This window comes from Festucalex cinctus, unplaced genomic scaffold, assembly GCF_051991245.1.
Source record: "Festucalex cinctus isolate MCC-2025b unplaced genomic scaffold, RoL_Fcin_1.0 HiC_scaffold_434, whole genome shotgun sequence".
Taxonomy (NCBI): domain Eukaryota; kingdom Metazoa; phylum Chordata; class Actinopteri; order Syngnathiformes; family Syngnathidae; genus Festucalex; species Festucalex cinctus.
This window is the reverse complement of record NW_027520678.1, coordinates 1-16,134: the sequence shown is the minus strand read 5'-3', so window position 1 is coordinate 16,134 and position 16,134 is coordinate 1. Positions and strand designations below refer to the sequence as shown.

At 42.2% G+C, this 16,134-nt stretch overlaps 2 protein-coding genes and 1 non-coding gene across 3 annotated transcripts; 1 reads left to right on the top strand and 2 right to left on the bottom strand.

Annotated features, from left to right (window-relative positions):
- Positions 1-2,447: 2,447 nt before the first annotated feature.
- LOC144011848 (18S ribosomal RNA) lies at positions 2,448-3,235 on the bottom strand. The gene has a single exon (XR_013282062.1). It is a non-coding gene; the product is annotated as an 18S ribosomal RNA (ribosomal RNA).
- Positions 3,236-3,374: 139 nt separating this feature from the next.
- On the top strand, positions 3,375-15,530 carry LOC144011847 (NADH-ubiquinone oxidoreductase chain 6-like). Its single transcript, XM_077511698.1, is given in 1 exon segment — positions 3,375-15,530. A coding segment is annotated over 1 exon segment (540 nt). The 5' UTR covers positions 3,375-6,575; the 3' UTR covers positions 7,116-15,530.
- LOC144011845 (ATP synthase F(0) complex subunit a-like) lies at positions 11,460-12,927 on the bottom strand. The gene is given in 1 exon segment (XM_077511697.1): positions 11,460-12,927. A coding segment is annotated over 1 exon segment (684 nt). The 3' UTR covers positions 11,460-12,243.
- Positions 15,531-16,134: the final 604 nt, after the last annotated feature.

Sequence of the window (16,134 nt, the reverse complement as noted above, 5' to 3'; positions counted from 1 at the left end):
TTCAACATTAAACCCGGAGACTAATTCTGATTCGCCCTCTGTTAGGTCGAAAGGTGCTCGGTTTGTTTCAGCTAAGGTTGAGATGTATCATATTGCTGCCAAGGGTCAGGCAGGGATTACTAATCAAACACTTTCTTGTGTTGTATTAAAGGTTTGTAGGGTGAAATTACCGGTGAAGATAATGCATGCTAATAGGATCAGACCAAGGCTAACTTCATATGAAATAGTTTGGGCTACGGCCCGAAGGGCCCCGATTAGTGCGTATTTTGAATTTGATGCTCAGCCTGAGCCGAGAATGGAGTACACAGCCAGGCTGGATAATGCTATAATGAATAGGATACTCAGGTTTAAGTTAACAACAGGATGGGGTATAGGGAGGGGAGCTCATAATGTGAGAGCTAAGGTGAGTGCAAGGATTGGGGTGACTAAGAAGAGGAGGGGTGAAGCAGTAGAGGGGCGGACGGGCTCTTTAATAAAGAGTTTTAGGCCGTCAGCGATTGGTTGTAATAGGCCGTAAGGCCCTACAATGTTGGGTCCTTTTCGAAGTTGCATGTATCCAAGAATTTTGCGTTCAAGTAAAGTTAGAAATGCAACAGCGAGGAGGATTGGTACAATGTAGATTAAGGGGTTGGCGATATGTGTAAGTAATGTATCTATCATAGTTGGGGAGAGGGGTTGAACCTCTGTCGAAAGGGCTTAGGCCTTTTGCATTGTCCGGACTCTGCCACACCAACAATCGTTATTTTCGATCCATAGGTATGCTCTGTTACCTAATTTAGTTGTTTCATTGGGTTAGAGCAGGGCTTATTTAAAACAGGGGCCCTTTCTTCTTGGTCCTTTCGTACAAAAGAAGAACATAGCATAGATAGAAACTGACCTGGATTACTCCGGTCTGAACTCAGATCGCGTAGGACTTTAATCGTTGAACAAACGAACCCTTAATAGCTGCTGCACCATTAGGATGTCCTGATCCAACATCGAGGTCGTAAACCCTCTTGTCGATAGGGACTCTTGAAGAGGATTGCGCTGTTATCCCCGGGGTAACTTGGTTCGTTGATCGGCTTGCCGGATCATATGGCCAAATATTTTGGTGCTTAGAGCTGGTGCTCTTGGCTAAAAGGGTTATTTTATTCTTCACGGGGGGTTTATTTTACCCCGCGGTCGCCCCAACCGAAGACATTCAGGAGAGTTTTGTTTAGTTTGATTCTTTATTAGGAGGTTATTAACACAAATCAGCTGCTTATCTAAAGCTCCACGGGGTCTTCTCGTCTTATGTTAGTATCCCCGCTTCTGCACGGGGAGATCAATTTCATTGACAAAGGAAAGGAGACAGTTAAGCCCTCGTTGTGCCGTTCATACAGGTCTCTATTTAAAAGACAAGTGATTGTGCTACCTTTGCACGGTCAAAATACCGCGGCCGTTGAACATAGTCACAGGGCAGGCGGGACCTCTTATATTTATTATGCAAGAGGCGATGTTTTTGGTAAACAGGCGAGGCTTAGTGGGTTTGCCGAGTTCCTTCTTTTCCTTTTGGTCTTTCCTTGAGGGCACTCCGGTGTAGGGTTAACGGGCTTGTTTTGGTGGGTTTCCTTGTTTTATTGTTTTGCATTCCCCTCTGATTTGGGGGCCGTTAGTTTTCGGTGCGGGTTCGATCCGAGTTACACTTGTGGAAGGAGAGATTTTAGTTCTCTTATTACTCATATTAGCATTGTAGTTTCCAGGGGTGGTGGAATAGCCTGATATAGTTAGGGGTGTAAGAGGTTTTATCGGGATAAGGGGAGTGGTTGTGCTTGAGCTTTAACGCTTTCTTTAAAGGTGGCTGCTTTTAGGCCTACTAAGGCATATGGTTTTATTAGTATGATCTTTAGCCTCCTGAATGAAGTTGTATCTTGTGTCAAAAGGGCTGTACCTCTTTTGACTAACTCTAATTTCTCGTGTAGTCGTGAGTATGTGGTTTAGGGAGGGATTAGGCTGAACTTCTATCCATTTCTCAGGCAACCAGCTATAACTAAGTTCGGTTGGCTTGTCACCTCTACTCGGAGTTCTTCCCAGTCTTTTGCTACAGACATGGGTTGGCCCTATAGGCTGTCTCGGAGTAGCTCACTTAGTTTCGGGGGTTCAAACTTAAGTTCGCTTTGCTTGGTGGGTACTTGCTAAATCCTGATGCAAAAGGTACGAGGGGGTATCTCTGCTTTTAATAACTTGTTGGATTATTTCACTTCTTTTTCAGCGTTCCCTTACGGTACTTTATTTGTAGCTCTTGATTCCTTTTCTATCTCCTATACTTAGGGGGATAAATGGTTTATGGGGTGGGGTTAGGGTATTAAAATTTATTGATATTTATTGTTAGAGAGAGGGAGTGGGCTAGCTTTTAGGTAATCAGATCAGTCCAACTTGCATGGACAATTTCTCAGTGTAGGGGAGATGCTTTACTATTTAGCTATGATCTGTATTCCAAGTACACCTTCCGGTACACTTACCATGTTACGACTTGCCTCCCCTTAATGGGTTTTTATGTTTTATTTAATTTGGGTTATAAGGGTAGGGGAGAGTGACGGGCGGTGTGTGCGCGCTTCAGTGCCGTATTCAGAAGGACACTCTATTTCCTTCTTACTGCTAAATCCTCCTTCATATTTGTGTTTCAACAAATTTTTCGTTGTACGTTAAATTAACGAATGTAGCCCATTTCTTCCCTCTCATGTGCTACACCTTGACCTGACGTTTTGAGTTAAACTAGTTTTGCTCACTTTGGGTCCTTTGAAGGGTAAGCTGACGACGGCGGTATATAAGCGGATGGGGCGAGAGAGGGTGAGGTTTAACGAGGATTATCGGTTCTAGAACAGGCTCCTCTAGATGGGTATAAAGCACCGCCAAGTCCTTTGGGTTTTAAGCTGATGCTTGTAGTCCCCTGGCGGGTGAGAGTAAAATACATCAATGTTTACGGCTATGCATAATGGGGTATCTAATCCCAGTTTGTTCCATAGCTTTCGTGGAGTCAAAAGTTTAAAGTTACTTTCGTAAAGGGTTTCATATGTTCGTTTGCGTATAACGGCTTTGAAGATGTTTAACTTTAGTTTTCAATTTCTTAACCACCCTTTGTGCCGAAACCTATCAACTTGGGCCTCTCGTATAACCGCGGTGGCTGGCACGAGTTTTACCGGCCCTGTCAGCTTTAATTAAATCAAGTTTTCACTTATGGTTTAATGTTTATCACTGCTGAGTTCCCTTAGGGGTGTGGCTGAGCAAGGTGTTGTGGGCTACATTGTGTGCCTGATACCAGCTCCCAAACTGCAATAAGAAAGTTAGGGGCATTCTCACGGGTGTGCGGATACTTGCATGTGTAATTTTAGCTAGAGGTGATGGTAAAATCAGGACTAAGTTTTTGTGCTTCCGGAATGTTTTAAGATTCATTTTAACATCTTCAGTGTTATGTTTTATTTAAACTACAATAGCATATTTAATTTGAGGCTGCATTGGTGAGGGGAATAGATGTGAATATTGAAAGGATGGTTTATTGTATACTAGTGGATAGATGGGGGGAATTATACGTAGATATGTGGTGTATGTTGCATGTATTACATGTCCTTAAGATATCATACATGTTATGGGCGTATCGCATATATACTATTTATGGTATGTACGTTAGGGATTATGTATGTTATTATCTCATGTATAAGCTTAATGTGTGTTATGCCTTTCATATTTTGTATATTTTATAAGTACAATGTATTTTACATGTTTATGGCCCTAATATTTAATATATTATGTTTGTTACATATCTTATGTGTTACGGCCCTCTGTGTGTTGTGTGTGGTAGGTTATATGTTCTTGTATGATATGCACATATAATAGATACACACACATATATATACACACACATATTTGTTATAAATATATGTGGTTCATTGTTTATTCTTTGCATTTTACAGGCTTTGTGTGTGCTACAAATTTTACATGTTTATAAACTCCTTACATTTTATACATTTATACATTTTGCTTGTGTATGTGTTTTATGTATTGTAAGCCCCTTATGTTTCACACATAATACTTTTCGTGTATTTTGTATGTATAGGAGGCCCCTCAATATGTTATATACTTGCGAGCAATATAAATGTACAATATAAAAGAATATATGAATTATGTTGTGAGAAGAAAGTTAGTGAGAAAAATTTTTCAGCTAAAGAGGTTTTAGAATGTTTTGTGTTGATCGAACATCATTCGTGTGGTGCAGTATAATACTTGTAATGTTTGTTTGTTGTTCAGGGAAATTAAAGGGGAACAAATAGTTTACTAAACGTTTGACGTTTGTTGCTGGCTTAGCAGTTTTAGGTCTTTGGCTTTGTTCAAGTGGTGGTGGATCGTAAATTTGTTCGTTTCGTTGTTCGTTCGTTGTTCGTTCGTTGTTTGTTCCAGTGCAAATTTAAAGGCTAACAAATAAAATTTGTTAAACGTTTCAGTCTGGGTTTTCCTGTTTCCGGGGGGTTTGCAGGAGTGTTAGTAACTCAGGACTGAAGGGGGGTAAGGGGGGTTTGACGACGCAAAAAACAGTGGGGGCAACCGAGAACGATCAAAAGTGGAAGGTAACATTATGCTCTTGATATTAAGTAATGTGGTTCTTATGTAATGTCTTTCCAACATGCAGTACATTACGCGCTGCAAGATAAATGTTCAACCGTGTTAGTTAATACCGTGCGCACTCTGAAATGTCAAGTGAAAGGAAAAAAAAAAAAGAACCAACCGCCCCTGTGGAGTGAACGCCCGGCTTGGTGGGTAACGAGTCGTATGATTACCTCCATTAACTTATGTAAGCGTCGATGAAAGTGGGAGGAATAATATAAACCAATGTTCCTGAAGTAGGAGCCAAATGCCAGGAATAATTCACCTTTTAGGTAGCTACCCCCACAATAGAAGTTCCTGACCATCAATAATAATTAGCATTAAGGAATAAAGAGGTAGGTAGGTTCTTACTGCATCGGTTATTTAATTGGTTAGTTAATTGAGTCCTGTTCTATCATTGGTTCTCGAAATTAGAGGTAATTAGTCGATTGCCCAGTACTACTCCGACATTTACACAAAAACATAATATGGTTTATGTCCTGTTTTTAGCTATGTGTATTAGTTCTATGGTTCATATAAATTAATGGTTATAATACATATAATGACCTGAAAAATTACTTAATATAGTTAAAATAAATGAGTGCATATATACATATATGCACTCAGAAAATATTTTAACGCAGAAATTTGGCTTTGGGAGCCAAAAGTGGGAGTTCAACCCTCCTTTTTCTGAGCACAAAGGAGGAATTTAACCTCCGCTTCCGGTTTACAACGCCGGCGTTCTGTTCTGAACTACAAGTGCAAGTTCATTTTATGATGCCGTTTTCTGTTCGGCCAATTATTGGGGTAAAGATAAGGAAAATAAGGAAATAGATTACGGAGGCTAATTGGCCGATAATAATGTAGGGGGGTTCTACAGGTATTCCTCCGATTCAGGTTAGGACAACAATATCTATAGTCAGGGCCCAGAATAGGAGTTGGCTGAGGGGGCGAAAAGTGAGTCCTCGTTGTTTTGAGGTGTGAAGGATGGGGACTGCCAGGAGAATAAGGATAGAGAGGAGAAGTGCTAGTACTCCCCCCAATTTGTTGGGGATGGAGCGTAAAATGGCGTAAGCGAATAGAAAGTATCATTCAGGTTTAATATGAGGGGGTGTAACGAGGGGGTTGGCAGGGGTAAAGTTATCCGGGTCTCCTAGGAGGTTAGGGAGGAAAAGGGCGAGGGAAATCAGAGTAAGAAGGAATAAAGCAAAGCCTAGTAAGTCTTTGTAGGAGAAATATGGGTGGAACGAGATTTTATCCGTGTTAGAGTTAAGTCCTGTGGGGTTGTTAGAGCCCGTTTCATGGAGAAATATAAGGTGAATTATGGTGGCGGCAGCAATGATGAAAGGGAGGAGGAAGTGGAATGTAAAAAATCGGTTAAGAGTAGCGTTGTCAACAGAAAACCCTCCTCAAACCCACTGGACAAGATTGTTGCCGATATAGGGCACAGCTGATATTAAGTTTGTGATTACGGTAGCGCCTCAGAAGGATATTTGTCCTCAGGGCAGGACGTAGCCGACAAAAGCGGTGGCTATGACAAGCAGAAGGAGGATTACGCCTATATTTCAGGTTTTTTTATTTAAATAAGAGCCGTAGTAAAGGCCTCGGGCAATGTGCAGGTAGATAGCAATGAAGAAGAAAGATGCGCCGTTGGCATGCATGCTTCGAATTAATCAGCCGTAATTTACGTTACGGCAAATGTGGGCAACTGAGGAGAATGCGGTGGTGATGTCTGAAGTGTAATGTATTGCTAGGAAGAGACCGGTCAGAATTTGTACTATTAAAGACAGGCCTAGAAGGGAGCCGAAGTTTCATCAGGCAGAGATATTTGAAGGGGTTGGCAGGTCAATGATGGTATCGTTAGCGATGTTAATAAGAGGGGGAGTTTTGCGTAGGCTGGCCATTAATTTGTTCCTGTAGTTGATCTACAACGGTGGTTTTTCAAGCCATTGGTCCTGGTTAAAATCCTGGTGGGAATAATGACTTATTTAATACTGTTATTACTAATTGGGCTGGTTTTGGGACTTGTAGCAGTTGCTTCCAATCCCTCACCTTATTTTGCTGCTTTAGGGCTGGTTGTGGTATCAGGCATGGGTTGTGGTGTTGTGGTTGTTTGTGGGGGTTCATTTTTGTCTTTGGTGTTATTCCTAATTTATTTGGGAGGGATATTAGTAGTTTTTGCTTATTCTGCGGCTTTGGCTGTAGAGCCATATCCGGAGAGTTTTGGGGATTGGTCTGTGGCAATTTATGGTGGGTCTTATGTAGGAGGTGTGGGGGTAGCTTGTCTGTTTTTATGAGGGGGGTGATTTGAAGAGTCTTGAGTACCTGTGGGTGAGTTGTCTAGCTTGTCTGTGTTTCGGGGGGATATGTCAGGAGTTGCGATCATATACTCGCAGGGTGAGTGGATATTGGTTACTGCTGCATGGGTACTTTTGTTAACGTTGTTTGTTGTGTTGGAACTTACACGGGGGTTGGCTCGAGGGGCGTTACGAGTAGTTAGGTTAACATGCATAGTGTAAGAGTTAATGTTAGTAAAAATAACATTAAAAAGGTCTTAATTAGACCTTTTTGGGTATTACTTGTGGCGGTAATTATAGGGAGGTTAAGTGAGGTGATAGATTTTGGTCCTGTTTTTTTAAGTCATATTGAATCAATTGTTTTAAGAGCAATTTTTTGTCCGAAGATGAGGGATAATTTAGGAGAGGCGAGGTGAATAATTAAGGGGTAAAATCCGAGTATGTTGGAGAATGAGTGGGTAGAGCGTTTGGGATTTAAGGATGTTTGTTTGGAGGTAATAAGGGCTATTTCAAGGGCGATTAATAAGCCGGTCAAGGTAACTGTAAGTGCGGCGAGCTTAAGAGTAAGGGGTATGGTTATAACGGGGGATTTGGTTGGAGTTAGGTTAAATGCAATGATTAGCCCTGCAATTACACTTCCTCAGGCGAGTCGTTTAATGGATTTAATTAGTGAGTTATCATTTTCATTAATGGGGGATAAAGAGTTGAACCGGGGGTGATTCATTGTTACATAATAGATTATACGAAAGCTGTAAATGGCGGTGAATGAGGTTGCCAGAAGTGTTAATACGAGGGCTCAGGCGTTGAGGTAGGAAGTGTTGAGTGCTTCGATGATAGGATCTTTGGAGAAAAATCCGGTTAAAAAAGGGGTTCCTATTAAGGCAAGGCTCCCTAATGTGAGGCAAGAAGATGTGAAAGGTATAAGTTGGTGAGTTCCTCCTATTTTGCGGATGTCTTGTTCGTTGTTGAGGCTGTGGATAATGGAGCCAGAGGAGAGGAAAAGTATAGCTTTAAAGAATGCGTGAGTACAAATATGGAGAAATGCTAGTTGAGGCATATTAAGTCCGATGGCAATTATTATTAGCCCTAATTGACTTGCTGTTGAGAATGCTACGATCTTTTTGATATCGTTTTGTGTGAGGGCGCAAATAGCGTTAAATAAGGTGGTGAGTGCGCCTAAACATAGACAGAGAGTGAGGATAAAGGGGTTGTTTTCTATTAAGGGGGCTAGACGGATTATTAGGAAAATTCCTGCAACAACTATTGTGCTGGAGTGCAGTAGGGCAGAAACGGGTGTGGGGCCTTCTATGGCTGAGGGGAGTCATGGGTGGAGTCCAAATTGGGCGGATTTTCCTGCTGCTGCCAAGATTAACCCTATAAGGGGGATGGTAAAGTCTTTTTCTTGGGGGGAGCTAAAGATGTTTTGTATTTCTCATGAGTTAAGGTTTATAGCAGTTCATGCTATAAATAAAATTAATCCGAGATCGCCGATTCGGTTGTAAAGCACTGCTTGGAGGGCTGCTGTGTTTGCGTCCGCTCGGCCGTACCATCATCCGATTAAAAGGAAGGATATTATTCCTACGCCCTCTCAGCCAATGAATAACTGGAAAATGTTATTAGCGGTTACTAGGATTATTATGGCAATAAGAAATGTGAGGAGGTATAAAGAAAATTTGTTTGCGTAAGGGTCTGAGTGCATATAGTAGGTGGTGAATTCTAGAATTGATCAAGTGATATATAGGGCTACAGAGGTGAAGATAATGGAATATAAGTCAAATTTAAAACTAATGTTGATGTTGAAGTTGGATGTGCATACTCATGATCAGGAGGTGGCGATAGTTTCGGTTCCTTCGTTAAGGAATAAAAAAAGAGGGAGGAGGCTAATGAAAAACCCTGTTTTAATTAGATTTTTAATGAAAGTAGGGGGCCAGTTGATTGGACGGGAGGTGGGGATAAGTGGTCAGACGAGGGGGGTTCAGAGGAGGGCAAGGATAATAATTAGGCTAGATGTTATTGTTAGGTGGGAGTTCACAGCCCTTGCTTGGATTTGCACCAAGATTTTTGATTCCTAAGACCAAGGGATCGTCTGTTATCCTTCAGGGGCGTAAGTAAGCCTTGGGGTTTAACCAAGGGGGCAAAGATTAGCAGTCTTTGTTGCCTTCGGGCCTTTCTTGGTGGATAAGAGGATTTTAACCTTTATTTTTAGAGCCACAGTCTAAGGTCTTGTTTAAACGATATCTACAAAAAGGGGTTCCTAGCAGGAGTTCGGGTTTGAAAGTGAGGAGGAGTAGTGGGACCAGATGTAGAGTTATAAGGAGATGTTCACGAGAGTGAGATGGCTCTAAAAAGATAAGGTGGTTAGTTAGTGAGCCTCGTTGGGTTGTTAAGAAGAGATAAAGTGAATATGCGGCTGTAATAATAGTTCCGGTGCCGGTTAGGGCGATAGTAAAAGGTGATCAATTAAATGTGGAAGAGATAATTGCTAATTCTCCTACAAGGTTGGGTAAGGGGGGTAAGGCAAGATTGGCTAAGCTGGCAATAAATCATCAGATAGTTATTAATGGGAGAATTATTTGCAAACCTCGGGCGAGTGTAAGTTCACGGCTGTGGGTTCGTTCATAATTGGTGTTAGCTAGGCAGAATAAGGCTGAGGAAGTTAAACCGTGGGCGATTATTAAAATTAGTGCCCCAGAATATCCCCAAGGGGATTGAATGAGGATTCCTGCTACTACTAGGCCTATATGGCTTACTGATGAGTATGCGATGAGGCATTTTAGGTCAGTTTGTCGTAGGCAGTTTGAGGCTGTCATAATAATTCCTCATAAAGCGAGGATCATAAATGGATAGGAAAGTTCTTTGGTGAGGGGTTCTAAGGTACTTATTAAGCGCATTATACCATATCCCCCCAATTTTAAGAGTACTGCAGCTAGAACTATGGAGCCTGCGATTGGTGCTTCTACGTGGGCTTTGGGGAGTCAAAGGTGGACACCGTAGAGAGGCATTTTTACTAAAAAGGCCAGGAGGCATCCGGCTCATCATAATTTAGACCCGTATGATAAGAGGTTGGTGGGGCTGTGGTATTGGATTGTTAAGAGAGAGAGGGTTCCAATGTTGTTTTGTAATAATAAAAGGGCAACTAGTAGTGGTAAGGATCCTATGAGTGTGTAAAATAAAAAATATGTGCCTGCGTTTAGGCGTTCTGCTTGGTTTCCCCAACGAGTAATAATAAAAAGAGTAGGGATTAGTGTGGCTTCAAATGCGACATAAAACATAATTAATTCAGTGGCGCTAAAGGCCAAGATTAGAAGAATTTGTAATGTAATAAGTAGGGTGATGTATGTGCGTTGTTGGTTAATGAGGTATGTGGTTGTGTGGCAGAGTCCGGACGATATAAACCCAGCTTGAGCTGGTCCGGGGTGGACCAACTTGAGCCGGGTTTTTTTGGTGTGGCAGAGCTCGGACGGAATCAGTCCAGCTGGGGTTAATCCAGAGGTGGTTAGTCCGAGTTGGGTTAGTTTGGTTGGGTTCAATCCTGTGTGGATTAATCCCGACAAGATCATTAATGGTAGAAGTCAGCAAGAGAGGATTAGTAGGGGGGTGGATAGTGGGTCAGTGGCTAAAGTTGTGTTAAGGGAGGATCATCCAGTTTCTGATGGTCATTTCACTCATTGGAGGGTGGTTAGTGAAATAATAAGGCTGTGGGTTAGAGTTGATGTTTGTATTCATTTGGGAGGGGTGAGTCAGGTTGTGGGGATTAGTATGATTGTAGGGATTAGGATCTTTAACATTGTAAGATATTAAGGGCTTGAAGGCGATCGGTTCCGTGGGTTCGGGAGGTAGCTACAAGAAGGGCAAGCCCTGCGCTTGCTTCACAGGCTGAGAAAGCGAGGAGTAATATTGGCGAGGGGGAAAAATTAATGGAACTTAATTGTAAGGTTCATAATGAGAGAGCCATATACAGGGAAAGTATTATTCCTTCTAGGCAGAGGAGTGCGGATAATAAATGGGTTCGATGGAATGTTAGTCCTATTAGGCCGAGGATAAAGCTTGTTGAAAAGGCGAAATGTGTGGGTGTCATTAGGCAATCGTGGAGTTAAACCACGTTCTTTTGAGCCGAAATCAAATGTTTATACCTACAACTAATTACCTATTCAGCTCATTCGAGGCCGCCTTGGGCTCATTCATACATCAGGCCAAGAGTAAGAAGAATGAGAACTGTTGATGCTCAAATAAGTGTGGAGGTAGGGGATGCCAGTTGGGTGCTTCAAGGGAGGGGTAGTAAAAGTGCGATTTCTAAATCAAAAAGTAAGAAGAGGATGGCCACTAGGAAAAAGCGGAGTGAGAATGGGGATCGGGCTGAACCAAGGGGGTTGAACCCGCATTCATAAGGGGATAATTTTTCCAGGTCTGGGCTTATTTGAGGGATTCAAAATGCTACAATAATTAAGATAAGGGAGAGTGTTAAGGTGATTGTTAGAATAGCGGTAAATAGGTTCATTATCTTTTTTTGGACTTTAACCAAAATCGAATGATTGGAAGTCATTCATACTGTTTGTACTAAAAAGATATGATCCTCATCAATAAATTGAGGCATAAAGGAATAGTCAGACAACATCTACAAAATGTCAGTATCAGGCAGCAGCTTCGAATCCAAAATGGTGTTCGGATGTGAAGTGATGGCGAATTTGTCGTAGAAGGCATACTGTTAGGAATGTAGATCCAATAATTACGTGTAGTCCGTGGAATCCTGTTGCTACAAAAAAAGTAGTTCCATAAACGCCTTCACTAATTGAGAAAGGAGCTTCGTAATATTCTATGGCTTGGAGGAAGGTGAAGAAAAAGCCCAGAATAATTGTTAGGGTGAGGGCATTGGTTGCTTGTTTACGTTTATTTTTTATAATGCTGTGGTGTGCGGAGGTTACTGTTACTCCAGAGGCTAATAAAACGGCTGTGTTGAGGAGGGGGACTTCAAATGGGTCTAAGGGTAGGATCCCCAAGGGTGGTCAGTATTCACCTAGTTCGGGGGTGGGGGTTAGACTGGAGTGATAAAAGGCTCAGAAGAACCCAAGGAAGAAAAATACTTCTGATGCAATAAATAGAATTATTCCGTAGCGTAAACCTTTTTGAACGATAGGTGAGTGGAGGCCTTGAAAAGTCCCTTCTCGAATAATATCACGTCATCATTGGAGTGTTGTTAGTAGAAGGATAATTAGGCTTAGTATTATTAGTGTGGAGGTGTTGAAGTGGAATCAGATGGCTAAGCCAGATGTTATAAGTAAAGCACCAATTGCTCCTGTAAGGGGCCAAGGGCTTGGGTCAACTATGTGGAATGCATGTGTTTGATGGGCCATTATGTGTTTTCTTGTAGGTATAGGGTAAGTAAGAGCACGAAGACATAAGCTTGGAGTATGGCGACAGCTATTTCAAGGAGGGTTAGGGCTAAGAGCAGAATAATTGTTGAGGCGGTGAGTATAATGTTCATGGGAAGTAAAATTATGGCTGCGGAGGAGATAAGGTGTATCAGTAAATGACCGGCTGTTAGGTTAGCGGCGATACGGACGGCGAGGGCGATAGGGCGAATTAAGAGGCTAATAGACTCAATAATAATTAAGGCTGGGATCAAGAGAGTTGGGGTTCCTTCGGGAAGAAGGTGAGCTAATGAATGGCTGGGGTTATGGCGTGCACCTGTGATTACTGTTATTAATCAGGCAGGAACTGCAAGGCTTAAAGTTAGTGATAGCTGAGTAGTAGGGGTAAAGGTGTAGGGGATTAAGCCTGTTGTATTTATTAAAATAAGGAAGGTGATTAAGGATGTGAATATAAGGGCTCATTTATGGGATGAGGTTTTAAGTGGTAAAAAGAGTTGGTGGGTGGTTAAATTAATAAATCAGGTTTGTAGAGTAAGAAGGGGGTTATTTATTCAGCGGGGGGAGTAAGATAAAATAAGAATTGAAGGGAATATAATGGCTAATGCGATTAGGGGGGCACCATACAGTGAGGGGCTTGAAAATTGGTTAAATAAGCCTAATGCCATTGTCAGGTTGCAGAGGGGGTGTCTAAAGTTGTGAAGTTTAGAGAGAGGGGTTCATTAGGAACTTTGTAAGATATTACTTTAGGGAGCATAAGTGTTGTAAAAACTAATCATGTAAATAGTATGATTCCGAGTCAAGGGGACGGGTCTAGTTGGGGCATGTCGCTAGGGGTGGTAGGGAGTCACCAATCTTTAGCTTAAAAGGCTAATGCTATTGCCCTCTTTAGCTTCTTAGCGGGTCTAATCGGAGGAGGTGGAAGATCAGAGTTCAAAGTCTTCTAAGGGGACTACTTCAACTACAATTGGTATAAAGCTGTGGTAGGCCCCACAAATTTCGGAGCATTGTCCATAGTAAACACCAGGTCAGTAAGGGATGAAGGTTATTTGATTTAGTCGGCCTGGGACAGCGTCTACTTTAACCCCAAAGGAGGGCAGGGTTCAAGCGTGAAGGACATCAGCTGCACTGACTAGTATGCGAATTGGGGATTGTAATGGGACGACTATGTGGTAGTCAGATTCTAGTAAACGGAATTGACCTGGAGTGAGTTCTTCTATTGGAGTTATATAGGAGTCAAATTCGAGGTCTTCATAATCCGTATATTCGTATGACCAGTACCATTGATGCCCCACCGTTTTGATAGTGAGGTGGGGGGTATTAATTTCTTCTATAAAGTAAAGAATTCGTAGAGAAGGCAGGGCGATAATAATTAGGATAAGTGAGGGGAGGATAGTTCAAAGAATTTCTATAACCTGGGAGTCTAATAATAATTTGTTTGTTAGTTTTGCAGAGATTACTACTGCGATAATGTAGAGTACTAGGGCGCTGATAAGAAAAACAGTTGTTATGGCGTGGTCGTGAAAGTGAAGTAGTTCTTCTATTGTAGGGGATGTTGCATCTTGAAAGCCTAATTGGAGAGGTCGGGCCATTAAGATATGTAAGAGTTTAACTTACAATTCTGTCTTGACAAGGCAGTGTAATATTTTACTAATATCTTATGAGGAAGAAAATGGCAGAGTGGTGATGTGAGCGGCTTGAAACCGTTTTACGGGGGTTCGATTCCCTCTTTTCTGGTTAAGTGTGTTGTGTCTGGGTATGAACAGGCTCTTCAAATGTATGGTAGGGAGGAGGGCAGCCGTGGATTCATTCTACGTTAGTGGTAGTTATTTCAACAGATAAGACTTCTCGCTTAGAGGCAAATGCTTCTCAGATGATAAAGAGGAACATAATAACGGCGATTAAAGAAATTAAAGAGCCAATTGAGGAGACAGTGTTTCATAGTGTAAAGGCATCCGGGTAATCTGAGTATCGGCGGGGCATCCCGGCTAGCCCTAGGAAATGTTGAGGAAAGAATGTCAGGTTTACGCCTACGAATATTACGCCGAAATGGATTTTGGTTCATGTACTGTGAAGAGTAAATCCGGTGAATAAGGGGAATCAATAAACAAATCCTGCTATAATAGCAAATACAGCGCCTATGGATAAGACGTAATGGAAGTGGGCTACTACGTAGTATGTGTCATGAAGGATAATATCAAGGGAGGAGTTAGCTAGCACAATCCCTGTTAGGCCTCCGACTGTAAATAGGAAAATAAAGCCAAGAGCCCATAATAAGGGAGTGTCTCATTTGATTACACTTCCGTGGAGAGTAGCTAGTCAGCTAAAAACTTTAACCCCGGTGGGGATGGCAATAATTATTGTGGCGGAAGTGAAGTATGCTCGAGTATCCACGTCTATGCCTACTGTAAATATATGGTGTGCTCATACAATAAAACCTAAAAGTCCAATTGCTATTATTGCCCAAATTATGCCTATGTAGCCAAAAGGTTCTTTTTTTGCTGAATAATAAGCTACGATGTGGGAGATTATTCCAAACCCTGGGAGGATTAGAATATAGACCTCGGGGTGGCCGAAGAATCAAAATAAATGTTGGTAAAGGATTGGGTCTCCTCCTCCTGCGGGGTCAAAAAATGTGGTGTTAAGATTACGATCTGTAAGAAGTATGGTGATTGCAGCCGCTAGAACTGGCAGGGAGAGCAAGAGTAGTACGGCAGTGACTAATACTGCTCAAACAAATAAAGGTGTTTGGTATTGTGAGACGGACAGGGGCTTTATGTTGATGGCGGTGGTGATAAAGTTGATCGCCCCCAGAATAGAGGAAACACCAGCTAAGTGGAGGGAGAAGATGGTTAGATCTACTGATGTCCCTGCGTGGGCGAGGTTGGCGGCTAAAGGGGGGTACACTGTTCAGCCCGTCCCTGCTCCTATTTCCACTGCTGAGGAGGCTAGCAGGAGAAGGAAGGATGGAGGAAGGAGTCAGAAGCTCATATTATTTATTCGAGGAAAGGCTATATCTGGGGCCCCAATTATTAAGGGTACTAATCAGTTGCCGAAGCCTCCGATCATAAGGGGTATTACTATAAAAAAGATTATTACGAATGCGTGGGCTGTTACAATTACGTTGTAGATCTGGTCATCACCCAGTAAAGCGCCGGGTTGGCTAAGTTCTGCCCGAATGAGGAGGCTTAGGGCGGTGCCCACCATGCCGGCTCATGCGCCGAATACTAAGTAGAGGGTGCCGATATCTTTGTGATTCGTTGAGAAGAATCAGCGAGGGATTGCCACAGATAGGATGGCTGAGTAAGCGGTGGATTGTAAACCCACATACAGGGGTTTGAGTCCCTTTCTTATCAGGCCCTGAGGTGTACGACATATTAGATTGCAAATCTTGAGTAGCGAATTAACGTTTGCCGGGGCTTTCCCCCGCCTTCGCCTTTTTAAAGGCGGGGGAAAGTAGAAAGATGCTCACTGGTTTGAGCGCTTAGCTGTTAACTAAGAATTTGTAGGATCGAGGCCTACCTTTCTAGATAAGGTTTTAGCTTAATTAAAGTGTCTGTTTTGCATGCAGAAGATGTGAGTTAGTGTCTTGCAGGTCTTAGCAAAGGTTAGGAGATTTTCACTTCTGTTTAGGGCTTTGAAGGCCCTTAGTTTAAATGTTAACTTAAACCTTTATGTCTTAGTATTAGGGCGGCTATAGTAGGGAGTAAGGGTAGAAGTGTAATTGATGAAATAAGTGTGATGCTCAAAGGAAGTGTGGAGTAGGTGGTTTGAAAACGCCAAGGGGCGAGGTTTAGGGTATTATTAGGAGATATTGTAAGTGTTATTGCATATGATAAACGAAGGTAGAAGTAAAGGCTTAAGAGGGTAGATAA